This window comes from Hemiscyllium ocellatum, chromosome 15 (genome assembly GCF_020745735.1).
Source record: "Hemiscyllium ocellatum isolate sHemOce1 chromosome 15, sHemOce1.pat.X.cur, whole genome shotgun sequence".
NCBI lineage: Eukaryota > Metazoa > Chordata > Chondrichthyes > Orectolobiformes > Hemiscylliidae > Hemiscyllium > Hemiscyllium ocellatum.
The window spans coordinates 3,310,708-3,325,342 of NC_083415.1; the positions used below are offsets into that span (position 1 = coordinate 3,310,708).

The following is a 14,635-nucleotide window of genomic DNA, read 5'->3' on the forward strand; positions in this document are numbered from 1 at the left end:
TCAACCTGCAAGTTTACCTTGAGAATCCTGCTCAAGAACTCCCAAGTCACCTTTGCACTTCACATTTCCAAATTTTCTCCCCATTTAGAAAATAATCTATACTTTACATAAGGATCAGTGGTCGGCACAACATCGTGGGCTGAAGGGCCTGTTCTGTGCTGTACTGTTCTATGTTCTATTCTTCTGACCACAGTGCATGACATCCCACTTTCCCACATTGTACTCCATCTGCCACTTCTTTACCCACTCTCCTAACCTGTCTAAATGCTTCTGCAGCCTCCCTGCTGCCTTAATACTATCCTTGTATCATCTGCAAACTTAGCCAGAATGCCCTCCATTCCAAGGGTTATTAATACATAAAGTGAAAAGTTGTGGCCTCAACACTGACCCTTGTTGACAGCACTTGTCACCAGCTGCTTTCCTGGGAAGGACCCTTTTGCAACCTCCAGATGTCTTCAAGTGCTTTGCGGTCTGTGAAGCAGTTAGAAGTGCACTTACTGTTGCAACGTAACAAAATTCAGCAGCCTGGTTGTGCACAGCAAGATCCCACCAACAACAAAGTGGAACTGATGGGATCATTTGCTTCAATAATATTGTTTTGAGGGTGATGATTTGACTAGGTCTTCCTCAATGATGCTAGAAGAGAGATTACATCTATCTTAGGGGTCAAACAGAGCCTTTGTTGAATGTCTAATCTAAATTGTGGCATCCCCAACAATGTAGTACTCCCTCTGCACTGCATCGAAGTGTCAGTGCTGTGAGTGAGTACCTGTAGCCCAGGTGCCTGTACTCTGTTCGCTCTCTGCAACACAAATGCTTTATGATCTCTTCAGATAGAATATTTATTCTGTGTGTTTTATTTTCCTCTCAATATTGCCACACTTCTGGCAACAGCAATACCAGCTCCTGGTTTACAATGGCGACGTGGATATGGCCTGTAACTTCATGGGAGATGAGTGGTTTGTGGAGTCACTTCAACAAAAGGTGAGTGCTTCTATTCATTGCTCATTGCTCTCGAGAACAGAGTGAGTGGGAGTGGCAGAGGACTAATTGTGTACATCTACATTCGAGTACTGTCACAAAATTTGAATTCAAATTCATTAAAATAAAGGGGAAAGAGCTTCGATTCTTGAAATACCTCAGTACAACTGGAGAAAGTCTGAGACAGAATAGTATTGTGTTTTCCATTTAAAAAGACAGATTCGCATGAACTGTCCTCTCAACTTGCAATGAAATGGTTGAGTTATACAGCAGAAACCTTTGCGATGCTTCAGATATTATACAAAAAAAATGGTGTGAACTGAACTTTATCATATTGTAATCATCTGAAAAGAAACATTTTTTTAAAAGGATGAGCAGACACTCCAATTCAACAGGGAAATGAGCAGGAACAGTCAAGAACTCAGTTTGTTTTTCTATTGGATTCTAATGATGATGAGTTGAGACACCAGCTGTAAGGACCATTACCATGGTTCTGTCTGTCTGTCTTGTGCCTTGTAAGCAAGTGATACAGAATATTGTTTCAATATGCACAGGTACATTCCAAAAATTAATGAAACTGTTATCACATCCTTTACTTTGACATTCATTATTGGATTAATCTTAAACTTAACCACTATGATATGGTGAAGGTGAGAATAATTGGAAAACCCTTTGGAAATGGCAGGTATATGCATGATGGGCCAAATGGCTGCTTCCCTGTGAGAGACCCTGAACTAATTAATTCATTCCAAATGGAGACTAGGCATAGCAAGAGAAATGTAATTATTTGGGGGGGGGGGGGGGTAGGGACAGTATGTGAATTATGGTTAAGGCTTGATTCCTCTCTCAAAGAACTTGGGATAACCCATTCTCTGATATGAATTTTATTGATTGGTAATAAGGAGAGAAAATTGTAGTCAATCTCTGCATCCTCCCCCTCCACAAAAGGAGCAGGTAAATAAAGTCTGAAATGTAGACTGAGCTTCAAATGTGCCGAGTTCCAGAGTTTGAGGAAGTGGAACATTGTGCTAGTTTTCAAACTGCTGTTTAAATTTTGGATACATAAACAGAAGTTGTGCAACACAGAATCCTGATTCACTGAAATATTACTTATGAGCAATATCTGTTCAGCACACGTTCATACTACCTATTGTTTTGACTTGGCTTTATATGAAAAATATTTTCATATTTTTCATAAATGCTTTTATTGTATATACTTTATTATTTTAGCTGGACCTTGAGCCATCTTGCTTTGCAAATTACATTGCTCATTCTTTAAATGGATCAAATCCAGTGCTGCATGTAGCTGTAACCACAAAGGACTGAAATAGTGCCTGTCAGCTGTCAGTAATCATGAGCTTTGTCTTTAATTTACAGCCGGAGGAGTCAGCTGAGGGAGGGAAGGAGCTGCAGGCTTGGAATCTCTCTGTTGAATCTGGGCAAAGCAAATTTTATACTTAAGACTGGCTATAGAAAGGCAATGGTTTGTTGTATTATCGTAGAGACCTAGATATGTTCTTGAGTACTGGAGATCCCAGGAGATGCTGGAATTTAAATTCAATAAAATATGGAATTAACAGTCTAATGATGACCATGAATCCGTTGTTGATTGTCAGGAAAAATCCATCCGGTTCACTAAAGTCCTTTAGGGAAGGAAACTGCCATCCTTACCTGGTCTGGCGTACATGTGACTCCAGACCCACCGCAATGTGGTGGACTCTTAACTGCCCTCTGGATTGGTAATAAATGCTAGCATAGCCATTGATACCATCATCAATTGAATGAATTGTAGAAAAGACCTCTATCTTCTGACCTTGTTCACAATGCATTGACATTTCTTCTGGGTCTATTGTGTTGGAAGCTTGGTCTCTGTGTCAACCCGTTTTGTTTTCTTCTTAGGTGACAGTGAACCGTCGAACTTGGCTGTATGATGATGGAAACGGTGATCAGGTGGGAGGATTTGTCAAGGAGTTCGGCAACCTTGCTTTCTTGACAATCAAGGTATGGGTGCATTAGTGTGAAGTAAACTTCTGGATATTAAAGTTACTGAGAAATAGATGGGTTGTGCTGGAAAATGACTTTTGAGATCGATGATCCAGCATGAAGTGGTTGGCAGAGCAAGCTTGAGGGGCCAAATGGCCTATTCCCCCTGCTATAGGGTGGCATGGTGGCACAGTGGTTAGCACTGCTGCTTCACAGCGCCAGGGTCCCAGGTTCAATTCCAGCTTCAGTTTGCACATTCTCCTCGTGTCTACGTGGGTTTCCTCCCACAGTCCAAAGATATGAAGGTTAGGTGAATTGGCCATGCTAAATTGCCCATAGTGTTAGGTGCATTAGCTAGAGGGAAATGGATCTGGGTGGGGCACTCTTCAGAGGGTCAGTGTGGACTGGTTGGGCCGAAGGGCCTGTTTCCACACTGTAGGAAATCTAATCTATGTTCAATAAACGCAAGAAATGCTGGAGAAGGCCAACAGGTATTGCAGTGTCTGTGGACAGAAACGAGAAATATTTCTGATCCATGCCTTTGCAAAACAACCTCTAAGAAGTTTGAGATTTAACAATTCATAAACAACAGATTAGTGAAGGCAAAGAGAAATTCAATACTCCTTTTCAAAAACAAAATGTCATCTTTTGGGGACTGTTTGCAATCTTTGGGATTTAACATTTGAGTTCACTGCTTAAGATTGTAGTCTCTGCTATATTGTACAATAGCAGCCACTTAAGCTGGTCAAGCACAGGTCAGTGTGGTTATACTCGTGGACTCCTACCCTCATGCAATTCCAAAGATGCCACCATCAACCTCCCTGGCTATGTCCCTTCTCCCCAGCAGATCAGGTGCGGCAGAGGTGATGGTACAGTGCTATACAGTCAGGGGCATTGGCCCTCAACATTGACTTTGGACCCCATGATGTCTGTGGTGTCAGGTCAAACATGAGTAATCTGCTCGTTATCACCTACCACCCTTACCAAGTGATGAATCTGTTACGGGGAGAAAGTGAGCACCATAGATGCTGGAGATCAGAACTCAAGAGTATGGGACTGGAAAAGTACAGCTGATCAGGCAGCATCCGAGGAACAGGAGAATCAACGTTTCTAGTATAAGCTGTTCATCAGGAATGAGTGGGTAGCCTGGGGGAGTGGGGAAAGGTATCTGAGAATGCGATAGGTAGGTGAAATTAGACATAAAGGTGATAGGTCAGAGAGGGAGGTAGAGTGGATAGCTGGGAAGGAAGATGGACAGGTCAAGAGGGCAGTGCCAAGTTGGAAGGTTGGATCGGAGGTAAAGTGGGGTGGGTGAGGGAACATGAGGAAACTGGTGAAATCCACAATGATCCCATGTGGTTGGAGGGTCCCATGGCAGAAGATGAGGCATTCTTCCTCCAGGGATCGGATGGTAAGGGTTTGGTAGCAGAGGTGTCCCAGGACCTGCATGTCCTTGGGGGAGTTGTTTTGTGCATGATGTCCTGGAGATGTTCTGTACTTCGACATGTTGCACAGAATGTGTCCAATGTCCACCACCAAGAGTGTTTCAGTTATACCATCTCTGCTCAACTGGGTCCGTGGCAGTCAGGGAAAACCTAAGCAATGGCCTGCTTGACCTCCTCTTCTCTAATCTATCTGTCATAGATACACCCGATCATGACTGTCAGTAAGAGTCACACCTTTTTATACTAAGAATATCCTCCATTTATGTTGTGTGCCACTGCTGTCATGCTAAATGGGTTTAACCCCAGACACACTGTACCATTTACAAGGTGCACTGTTGTAACTCTAAGTTTACTTTGACAGCAGCCTTCCAAACCTGCACCCTCCTCCATCTAGGAGGACAAGACAGTAGATACATGGAAACGCATCCAATTGCATGTTCCCCTCCAAGCCACTCATTATCCTGGCTTGGAAATACCATATATACTCAAGTAATAGTCAATCTCATGTAAAAATCGACCTCCTATTTTGGCCAAATCTAGAATTTTCCATCTATCTTGTGTAAAAGTTGACCCAAGTTCTTTGCCGGCTGTCCCATTCTGCTCCAGCCTTCCAGTCTGCCGGTTGTTCTGCTGTACTTCCAGTCTACTGGCTGTTGTGAGCCACTCCGGATTTTCAGAATGATCTATAATTTTTTTTCATGTAGACATCAATTGGGTTTCTGCTAATGATATGATATGGTATGAATTTCAGCCCCTCAAAAATAGTATCCATTTAATATTTGTAATAGTCAACCCCATAAATTTAACCTTAAAGTAGTCAAAAAATTCGACTATTACTCGAGTATATATGATATATTGTCATTCCTTCACTGTTACCAACTCAAAATACTGGAACTTCCTCTCTGTTAGCATTGTGGCTTTTCTAATAGCTCAAGGCAATGACATTAAAAATCATATTTTTGATATTTTACTTCATTATCTTGTTGCAGTTTAGTTTTCATTCGTCATTCCTTTTGTTATTTAATCCTAGATTCTCTCTTTCACATTCTTTCCTTTCCCTTACCTTTGTTTATTAATTATCACATCTCTATCTAATTGGTTTTCCTATTTTGATGAAAGGTCATTGCATCAAATGTCGATGAAATTTCCTCCAGCTGCCTGACCCATTTGTTTCCAACTTTCTTTCATGCTTCAACGAAAGCAAAGCAACTAGAACCTGTCCAGTATTTATATCTGCCTCCAAACAGCAAAGTTGAAAACCACTCGTAGCTGGCCTGTTGTTAACAGTGGACTTAATCAGATGGATCAAATCCATCACGGTGTGAGTCAGCTGTGCTGATCTGAACCGGGACAGGTAGGGAGTGAGAGATGAACCTGTAGGTTAAGGCAAAGAATGAATTGTCCCACCAGCATGACCCCTCAACCTTGTTCATGCTCTGTATATTTCATCATATCCTAAAACTATTTTCCACATCCGAATGCAAAGCAAAACTCATCCACTGATGCTGAGCTTGCTGAATGGACTCCATCTGGCAATGCAATTGTGTTCAAATTCCAGTGTAGTCCTGACTCTCCTTTTATCAGTGTAACCTCCTAAAACACTTCATGAATTCTTTGTTCTCCAATTCTGGCCTCTTATTGAGCCTCCTTTACCTGCCTAAGCCCTCAGCTCTTGAAATCAAATTTTCAAACTGCCCACTTATTCCAGCCACTCTCCTCTTAAGAATCTATTACTAAGCTCTGGTGGAAAGTAATGTCTGATGATAGCCCTGTAAAATTCCATGAAATGTTTCCAGATGGACTTCACCTTAAGTGTTGTGAATGAGGTGGCTAATCAAGTTGTAGATAAGACTAGGAAGTAGCAAATATAACTCATTCAAGCAAGGAGTGAGCAGAAAACAACACTAGACCATATAGCTTGATGTTTATGGGGACGGTGTTGGACTAGATTTCTAAGCCAGTTATAACTGGGCAATGGGGAAATAAAATCTTGGTGATCAGGAAGAGTCATCATATGCACAAGAAATAATGTCTTATCTAAATTATTTTAAGCTCCTTTAAGCAATAACATGTGGATAAAGGGTGAAGGTATAATGTACTTGGATTTCAAGAAAACATTTTTCAGGGTGTCACTTTAAAGATTATTGTGTGAGGTAGGAGTGAGTGATGCCAGGGACTAACAGGTTTGCTTGACTAGAAAATTAGCTGGCAGAAAGCAGTATTACATAAACTGTCTTTCTTTGATTGGCAGGTCAGTGCTGAGTCCTTCACTTTTTGCGACACTTTTTTAATGATTTGGGGGAAGCAAAAGTGTAACTAAATTTATATTGATACCAAGATAAATAGAAAAGTATGTTATGACGAGGGCATAAGAAAAATGCAGCCCAATGGTGAGTGAGCAACAACAATAAATCTGCCTGTATAATGAGAAAATGTGACACTGTTCACTTTGGCAGGATGAATAAAAAGTGTTGACCAAATGGAAAACAACTGCAGAATTCTGCAGGGGCTTTAAGTGTCTAGCAAACGACAGTTAAAGTAAGGTTGTTTTAGTTCTACAGAGAATTGTATCACTTCTGGAATACTGTGCAATTTTGGTCTCCTTTTAAGGAAGAATGTGAGTGCATTGGAGATAGATTGGAGATACTAGATTGATATTTGGATTAAAGTTAAGGGAAGATTGGAAAGACCAGGCTTATTTCCAGTGGCATTCAGAAGAATGAAGGATGACACAATCAAAATGTACAAGATCCTGTTCTTGACAAGTTGGATTATGAAAGAATGTTTCCTCTTGTGGGTGAGTCCTGAACTAGGTAGTACTGTTTTTAAAAATTAGCAGTCACCATTTTAGGAATGAGGTGAGCATTTTTTTGAGTAGTGCAACTTTGCCTTCTGAGGCAGTGTGTTCCAATGGAGGGAGTGTCATTTGAGTAAAGTTACCAGACCATAGGGCTGCTCCCTCATTAGAGGGAGATGACTGGGGATGATTACACCTTCGGCAAAGGGAGAGGTAAAGAAGTGGGTTGGGTTGGGGGGGGTGGGGAACCTACACAGTTTGCATCAGTCTGCATCACAAATCAGCTGTGCAGCCAACCTATAATGTTTCAGGCAAAGGTAGTTTTTTGTTTAGGCAGGGGAATCAAAAGAGTGGTAGATGGGAGTGTTGAATTCTAAACACAAACAGGCTCACCATGACATGAATGAAGGGCAGAGTGGACTTGAGTCTGAGTGGCCAACTTTTACTTCTGTTTTATATGTAGTCTGTTCTGATATAACGTGGCAGTTCCGTTTTCATGCAATCTCATGTTACAAGAAAATTGTGCAATAGCTGCATCATTTAAACAAACAGGGCTGGAATTGCAGTATAGCCAGTACAGATAAGGAAAGTTTGCGTTCTACAAATAAAGATCTAAATTATTCAATTGCATTAAAGCCAATTCACATTGAAGAAACATGCATTTGATTGTATGCTCATATGTTTTACCATGTTCAAAAACCTCTGTTTTGCCGCAGGATTGAAAATAATCTGTCCACTCTTTGCACAGAATGATCATTTGATTACATCAAAGAATTGAGTTGGTCCCTCTGATAGCAGTTGAGAAAGTTTAGAAGAAGAAAGTAGATTTGAATAATTGGGTGTTGCACTGCAACAGAGTATTGAATTTATTTTGTCCCATCTTTGACAGGGAGCAGGTCACATGGTGCCAACAGACAAGCCTCTGGCTGCATTTACGTTTTTCAGTCGTTTCCTTCACAAGGAGCCATTTTGAGAATGACCCAAGATGAACTACACCCAAGAAATCTGAAGATTGAGGTTATATCGCTGGACAAACTAGAAGGAAGAGAGTTTCAAGTGTGTTCTGAGGCAATAAATTGAAGGATTGAGTGTTGATGTGTTGAGGGCTATGAACAATTCATGAACCATCTTTCCAAACTGAAAATTGCCTCCTGACACACTCTAAACCAAATCCTGTCTGTGTTTGAGATCTTTCTGTAAATATTTTAAGTGCTCTCTTTGATTATGGCACACTCCTGAAATGATTTTCCTTGCAATCAAGTGTACACTCCTGAGGCCTAGCCTCCATGTAGTTAATAGCACATTGCTGTGCTTAGCTACCTGAATTGGGGGTGGGGGTCAACAGTGCTTCTGCCAATGTAAAGTCCCAAAAACAATTAACCAGAAATCACAAAATGGACAACTTCTGAAATCTTGGCTCCTGCACTGAGCTTAAATTTAAATCCGGTTTTGATTTTAATATGATAGTATTATAAATGCTAAGCTGTTTAAGTATGCTATGGATGACATTAGAAATTCAAATGAGATTCTTCTATCTTGAAATGATTCAGCAAATTTCAAGCAACAAATATTGATCCAACCTAAGAAATGGAATGTTCAAAGGCCGGGCTTTAGGGAGTATGTGCAACTTTAAATTTTGCTGTGCCACCTATTGTTTACTGTTGATTTGATTTCTCTTGTAAATTTGGGGCTTTCGGACCCACAGGAAAGCCTCTGAGCTGTGCTGCTGTGACATTGGTCCAGACTTGTTCGTAACAAAGCACCTTGTTGAACAATTCTAGCAATCCGTGGTGAGACCTTCTAACTTTTTCAATGAACAATTGACAGTAGTGTTCTATATGTAATGGAGGAACTAAGCAATATTCCAATTATAAAATTACTTAAAGTCAACTCAGTTGTTGAGTATTAATTATTAATCAGATCACTGTTGTGAAAACCCTGTTTCACTTTGGAGCTTTACTTTGATAGGGTGTTAAACAGTGATGAGACTGGAAATTCTCATCAACGCAATTGATTTTAATTGATCACTGGCTCAAGTTGGAAGATATGAATTGGCCCATTATGTGCCTCGTGACAGAGCTGTCAATGACAGACCACAATTTAGGATTTGTGCATCAATTTGCACTTGTGCTAAATCCTCAGGTTCTCAATTTCAAAGTGGCAATGACCATGATTGCTAACCATTCACCACTCAATTTCTGGACCATTAGCTTCATACCTGCTCCCTATTACTGTAAAGGGGGTTTTGGAGGAAAGTGCTTTGTTTTTTCAACCTGAATAACTATCAAGCTGAATGTATTTGAGAGAATATTGGAAGCAGATTCAATAGTAACTTTAAAATAAAATGGGATATATATTTGAAAAGCAAAATCGGTGCACAGCATTGAGAAAGAGTGGGCGAATGGGACTTAGTGAATTCAAAGAACAGCATTAACTTGATGGGCTGAATGGCTCTCTGCTATAAAAACATCTTTATGACATTGATTTTTTTTTCCCCTCCCTTCTTTGTACTGTGTACTGTGTTCACTAACTGGTCTGTCAGAAATAGCAATGGAAAAGCCTAGAGTCTGACAAGAAGGAATCTTCTCTCTCATTCACAGGCGACATAGACGACTGTTGCTGTGCATCAGCTTCTCCATTAATAAGATTCTAAAGCTGCGCACACAATTGCCAGCTTGCTGATTAAGTGATGCTAGAAAGGTGAAGTAAGTACAGTCTATACTGAAGACTCACCTCTAAAATTTGCTGCTGTCAGACATGAATTACTCTGCTGTAATAAAAACTGCCAATCTGGCTTTGTCTCTTTTATATTCAGTCTAATTATGTACAAAGAGGAGCCCAGGTTAAATATTAAAACACTAGGGTATTGAGGGGAAACTGCCCTCCAAAGGCTAGTAGAGTTTGAAGTTGGTGAGCGGGAAAAGTCACCAAAGCAGATAGTGTAATGTTGAAGGACATCAAATGTATGTCTGGATTGCTGAATGGTAGATAGGTGGGTTGATTTCCGGAAAGGAATAAAGAGGGAAGAAATCTGTTCAATAGTTGTGAATTGAGCAGAGATCTAACTATTTCTGGTGGTGGTCATGGGGGTCAACATTTTATCTGTCGACATTCTCTGAAGGCTAAAATAACATTGCTTTGTCTTTTTGCTGGGTAACCTCTACCTACAATGTCTGAGATTTGCTGTACTTTTTAAAATATGTTTGTGTTGACAAAATTAGACACTCAGAATGTTAATAAAATGTTCTTTTGAGAATTTTTGTTGGTGGCTTGCTATGTGCTTTCCTCATTTCTGAAGGTTGGCCCATGCTTATGGGCAAAGTGCTGAGTGATTTGCTGTTGTCCTTTTACAGAATGGCTGACCAGTGCACCTCCACCCCACCCAAACAAACTCCTACTACCTGCCTCCAGGCATTTGGAAGGATTTACAGGCTGATTAGCAATCTGCACGGTCACATTGTGGCTACAAATTATTAAGCCACCAAATCCAGGCATGGTACTTTAAGCTGGCATTACAGGCAGAGAGAGGGATACTATGCTGCACCGAGTTCCGCTGGTTTCTTACTACGTAGACTTGATCTGTCAGATGTGACTCATTGGTTACTTGAAGTGATAGATTGAAATGTGATCACAAACTTGAGGCTGACCCTCTAATGTAGTAGAGTGCTCTACTTTTGCAAATGTCAGTTATGAGCCATGAAACTGAAGATCTGTCTGCACTTCCAAATAAATTTAAAATCTCTCTACTTCAGACCTACAATGTAGTTGACTCTGAATTATTCTCTGAAGTGACTGAGTAAGCCATCAGTTGTGTCAAATGTTAGTAAAGCAAAGGAATAAAACTGGACAGACCACCTGGCATCAGCTAAGGCACAGGAAATGGCATATGCAAACACAGTACTGTCAACTCTGCAAAGCCCTGTTTACAAACATCTGGGATCTACTGCTAAAATTAGGAGAGCTGTCTCACAAGACTAGTCCAGCAATAGCCTGAAAGTCATACTCCAGAATTATTCCTTACAGATAGTCTCAGAAACCACCAACACCATCCAATCATAAATTCCCACTTGCCCAACAAGTCCACACCGATCCGCTGACAAATAACCTGCCTAGACTCATTCTCCTACCCTATTATTCTACATTTCCCATAACTAATGCACTGAACCTACAATTTTAGCTTGGCCAGTTCACCTAACTTGCACATCTTTGGACTGTGGGAGGAAACTGGAGCACCCAAAGGAAGCCCACGCAGACACTGGGAGAATGTGCAAACTCCACACACAGTTGCAGGAGGCTGTAATTGAACCCAGGTCCCTGGTGCTGTGACGCAGTAGAGCTAACTACAGCCACCGTACTGCCCCAATATCCCTGCTGCACTGGCAACATCCTCGTAAATCTTTTCTGCACCCTCTCAAGTTTCACAACATCGTTCCGATAGGAAGGAGACCAGAATTACACGCAATATTCCAGAAGTGGCCTAACCAATGTCCTGCTTAGCTGCAACGTGACCTCCCAACTCCTGTACTCAATACTCTGACCAATAAAGGAAAGCATACCAAACGCCTTCTTCACTATCCTATCTAATTGCGACTCCACTTGCAAGGAGCTATGAACCTGCACTCCAAGGTCTCCTTGTTCAACAACACTCCCCAGGACCTTACCATTACGTGTATAAGTCCTGCTAAGATTTGATTTCCCAAAATACAGCATCTCGCATTTATCTAAATTAAACTCAATCTGCCACTCCTCAGCCCATTGCCCATCTGATCAAGATCCCATTATAATCTGAGGTAACCTTCTTTGCTGTCCACTACACCTTCAATTTTGGTGTCATCTATAAACTTGCTATACCTCTTATGATCATATCCAAACTATTTATATAAATAACAAAAAGTAGTGGATCCAGCACCGACCCTTGTGGCACTCACTGGTCACAGGCCTCCAGTCTGAAAAAGAACCGTCCACCACCACCCTCTGTCTTCTACCTTTGAGCCAGTTCTGTATCCAAATGGCTAGTTCTTCCTTATACCATGAGATCTAACCTTGCTAACCAGTCTCCCATGGGAAACCTTGTTGAATGCCTTACTGAAGTCCACATCGATCACATCTACTGTTCTGCCCTCATCAACCCTCTTTGTTACTTCTTCAAAAAACTCAATCAAGTTTGTGAGACATGACACAAAGCCATGTTGACTATCCCTAAGAAGTCCTTGCCTTTCCAAATACACGTACATCCTTCCCTCAGGATTTCCTCCAACAACTTGCCTATCACCAACATCAGGCTCGCTGGTCTATAGTTCCCTGGTCTGTCCTTACCATTGCTTCTTAAACTGTGGCACCACGTTTGCCAACCTCCAGTTTTCCAACACTTCACCTGTGACTATCGATGACACAAATATCTCAGCAAGGGGCACAGTAATCACTTCCCTAGCTTGCCACAGAGTTCAAGGGTACACCTGATCAGTCGTGGGGATTTATCCACTTTTATGTGTTTCAAGACATCCAGCACTTCCTCCTCTAACGTGGACATTTTAAAAAATGTGACAATCTATTTCCCTATATTCTATATCTTCCATGTCCTTTTCCACAGTAAACACTGATGCAAAATATCATTTAGTATCTCCCCTATCTCCTGCAGCTCCACACAAAGGCTGCCTTTGTGATCTTTGAAGGGCCTAATTCTCTCCTTAGTTACTCTTTTGTCCTTATTTGTAAAAACTCTTTAGGTTCTCCTTAATTCTATTTGCCAAAGCTATCTCATGTTCCTTTTTTGTCCTCCTGATTTCCCTCTTAAGTATACTCCTACTGCCTTTATACTCTTCTAAGGATTCATCCGATCTATCTTGTCTATACCTGACACGTTTCCTTAAGCAAATCCTCAATTTCTTTAGTCATTCAGCATTCTCTATACTTATCAGCCTTTCCTTTCACCCTCACAGGAATATACTGTCTCTGAAATCCTGTTATCTCATTTCTGAAGGCTTCCCATTTTCCAGATGTCCCTTTACCTGCAAACACCTGTCCCCAATCAGCTTTTGAAAATTCTTGCCTAATACTGTCAAAATTGGCCTTTCTCCAATTTAGAACTTCAACTTTTAGATCTTGTCTATCCTTTTCCATTACTATTTTAAAACTAATAAAATTATGGTCACATGCCCTAAAGTGCTCCCTCACTGACACTCACTCACTTGCCCTGCCTTATTTCCCAAGAGTAGATCTAGTAGGTACATCCACATATTGAATCAGAAAATATTTTCCTGTACACACTTAAGGGTTTAGATGGAGAGGAATTTGTTAATACTATGGTAGTCTTGGTCTATGTTTGGAAACTTAAAATCCCCTACCATAACCCCCCTATTATTCTTACAGATAACTGAGATCTCCTTACAACATTTGTTTCTCAATTTCCCTCTGACTGACTGACTAATCCCAATAAGGTGATCATCTCTTTCTTATTTCTCAGTTCAACCGAAATAATTTCATGGATGTATTTCCAGGAATATTCTCCCTCAGTACAGCTGTAATGTATCCCTTATCAAAAACTCCTCTTCCCCCTCCTCTTTTGCCTCCCTTTCTATCCTTCCTGTAGCATTTGTATCCTGAAACATTAAGGTGCCAGTCCTACCCCTAACTTTTTGATTTGCTTCTTTTATCAACTGTACCAGTCTCCGATTGATTTCTTTCCTCACTATCTCCCTGGGTCTCATCCCTCCCTCCCAATCTTAATGGTTTAAATCCTCCTGAGCAGCTCTAGCAAATCTCCCTGCCAGTATAATAGTCCCCTTCCACTGTGGGTGCAATCTGTCCCTCTTGTACAGGTCACTTCTACTCTAGGACAGATTCCAATGAGGAATTTCCACGAAAATCATTCTCCAAACGTTAGCTCATGGAGTGTAGATAATCTTGTGACTTTGCATCGAATGTTGTTTTATCAGAGAATCACTACAGTGTGGAAACAGGCCATTTGGCCCCACAGGTCCACGCCAACCCCCCCCCCCCCCAAGAGAATCCCACCAAGACCCATTCCCTGCCTAATGCACCTAACCTAGACATCCACGAACCCTGATGAAGGGCTCTGGCCCGAAACGTCGAATTTCCTGTTCCTTGGATGCTGCCTGACCTGCTGTGCTTTAACCAGCAACACCTTTTCATCCACGAACACTGGGCAATTTATCAAAGGTGAAGATGTGTTGCTGGAAAAGCACAGCATCACATTTTCAGCTCTGATCTGCAGTCCTCACTTTCTCCTCGAAGAAAGGTGAATGGGCCATGCTGTGGGAAGGGTGTGACTGTAATGGAGAGTGTGCAGGGGAGAGCCCTGGGGTGGTCTGATTGCAGTATGACCGTGTGTGTTGGAATACTGCCCTGTTGCTTGGATAGGTGCAATTCTACCTGAGGATGTCCGACAGTGCCTAGGCCAGAGCAGGCC

General features: G+C 41.3%; 1 protein-coding gene across 3 annotated transcripts in view; it reads left to right on the plus strand.

The window, feature by feature from the left end:
• ctsa (cathepsin A) overlaps positions 1–10,464 on the plus strand; it is a 49,967-nt gene extending 39,503 nt beyond the window's left edge. For all 3 annotated transcript variants that reach the window (XM_060836239.1, XM_060836241.1, XM_060836238.1), the window contains exons 13-15: positions 895–984; positions 2,881–2,982; positions 8,096–10,464. In XM_060836239.1, coding sequence (XP_060692222.1) covers positions 895–984; positions 2,881–2,982; positions 8,096–8,179 — 276 coding nt within the window. In that variant the 3' untranslated portion in view covers positions 8,180–10,464. The remainder of the gene's footprint in view (positions 1–894; positions 985–2,880; positions 2,983–8,095) is intronic.
• Positions 10,465–14,635: the final 4,171 nt, after the last annotated feature.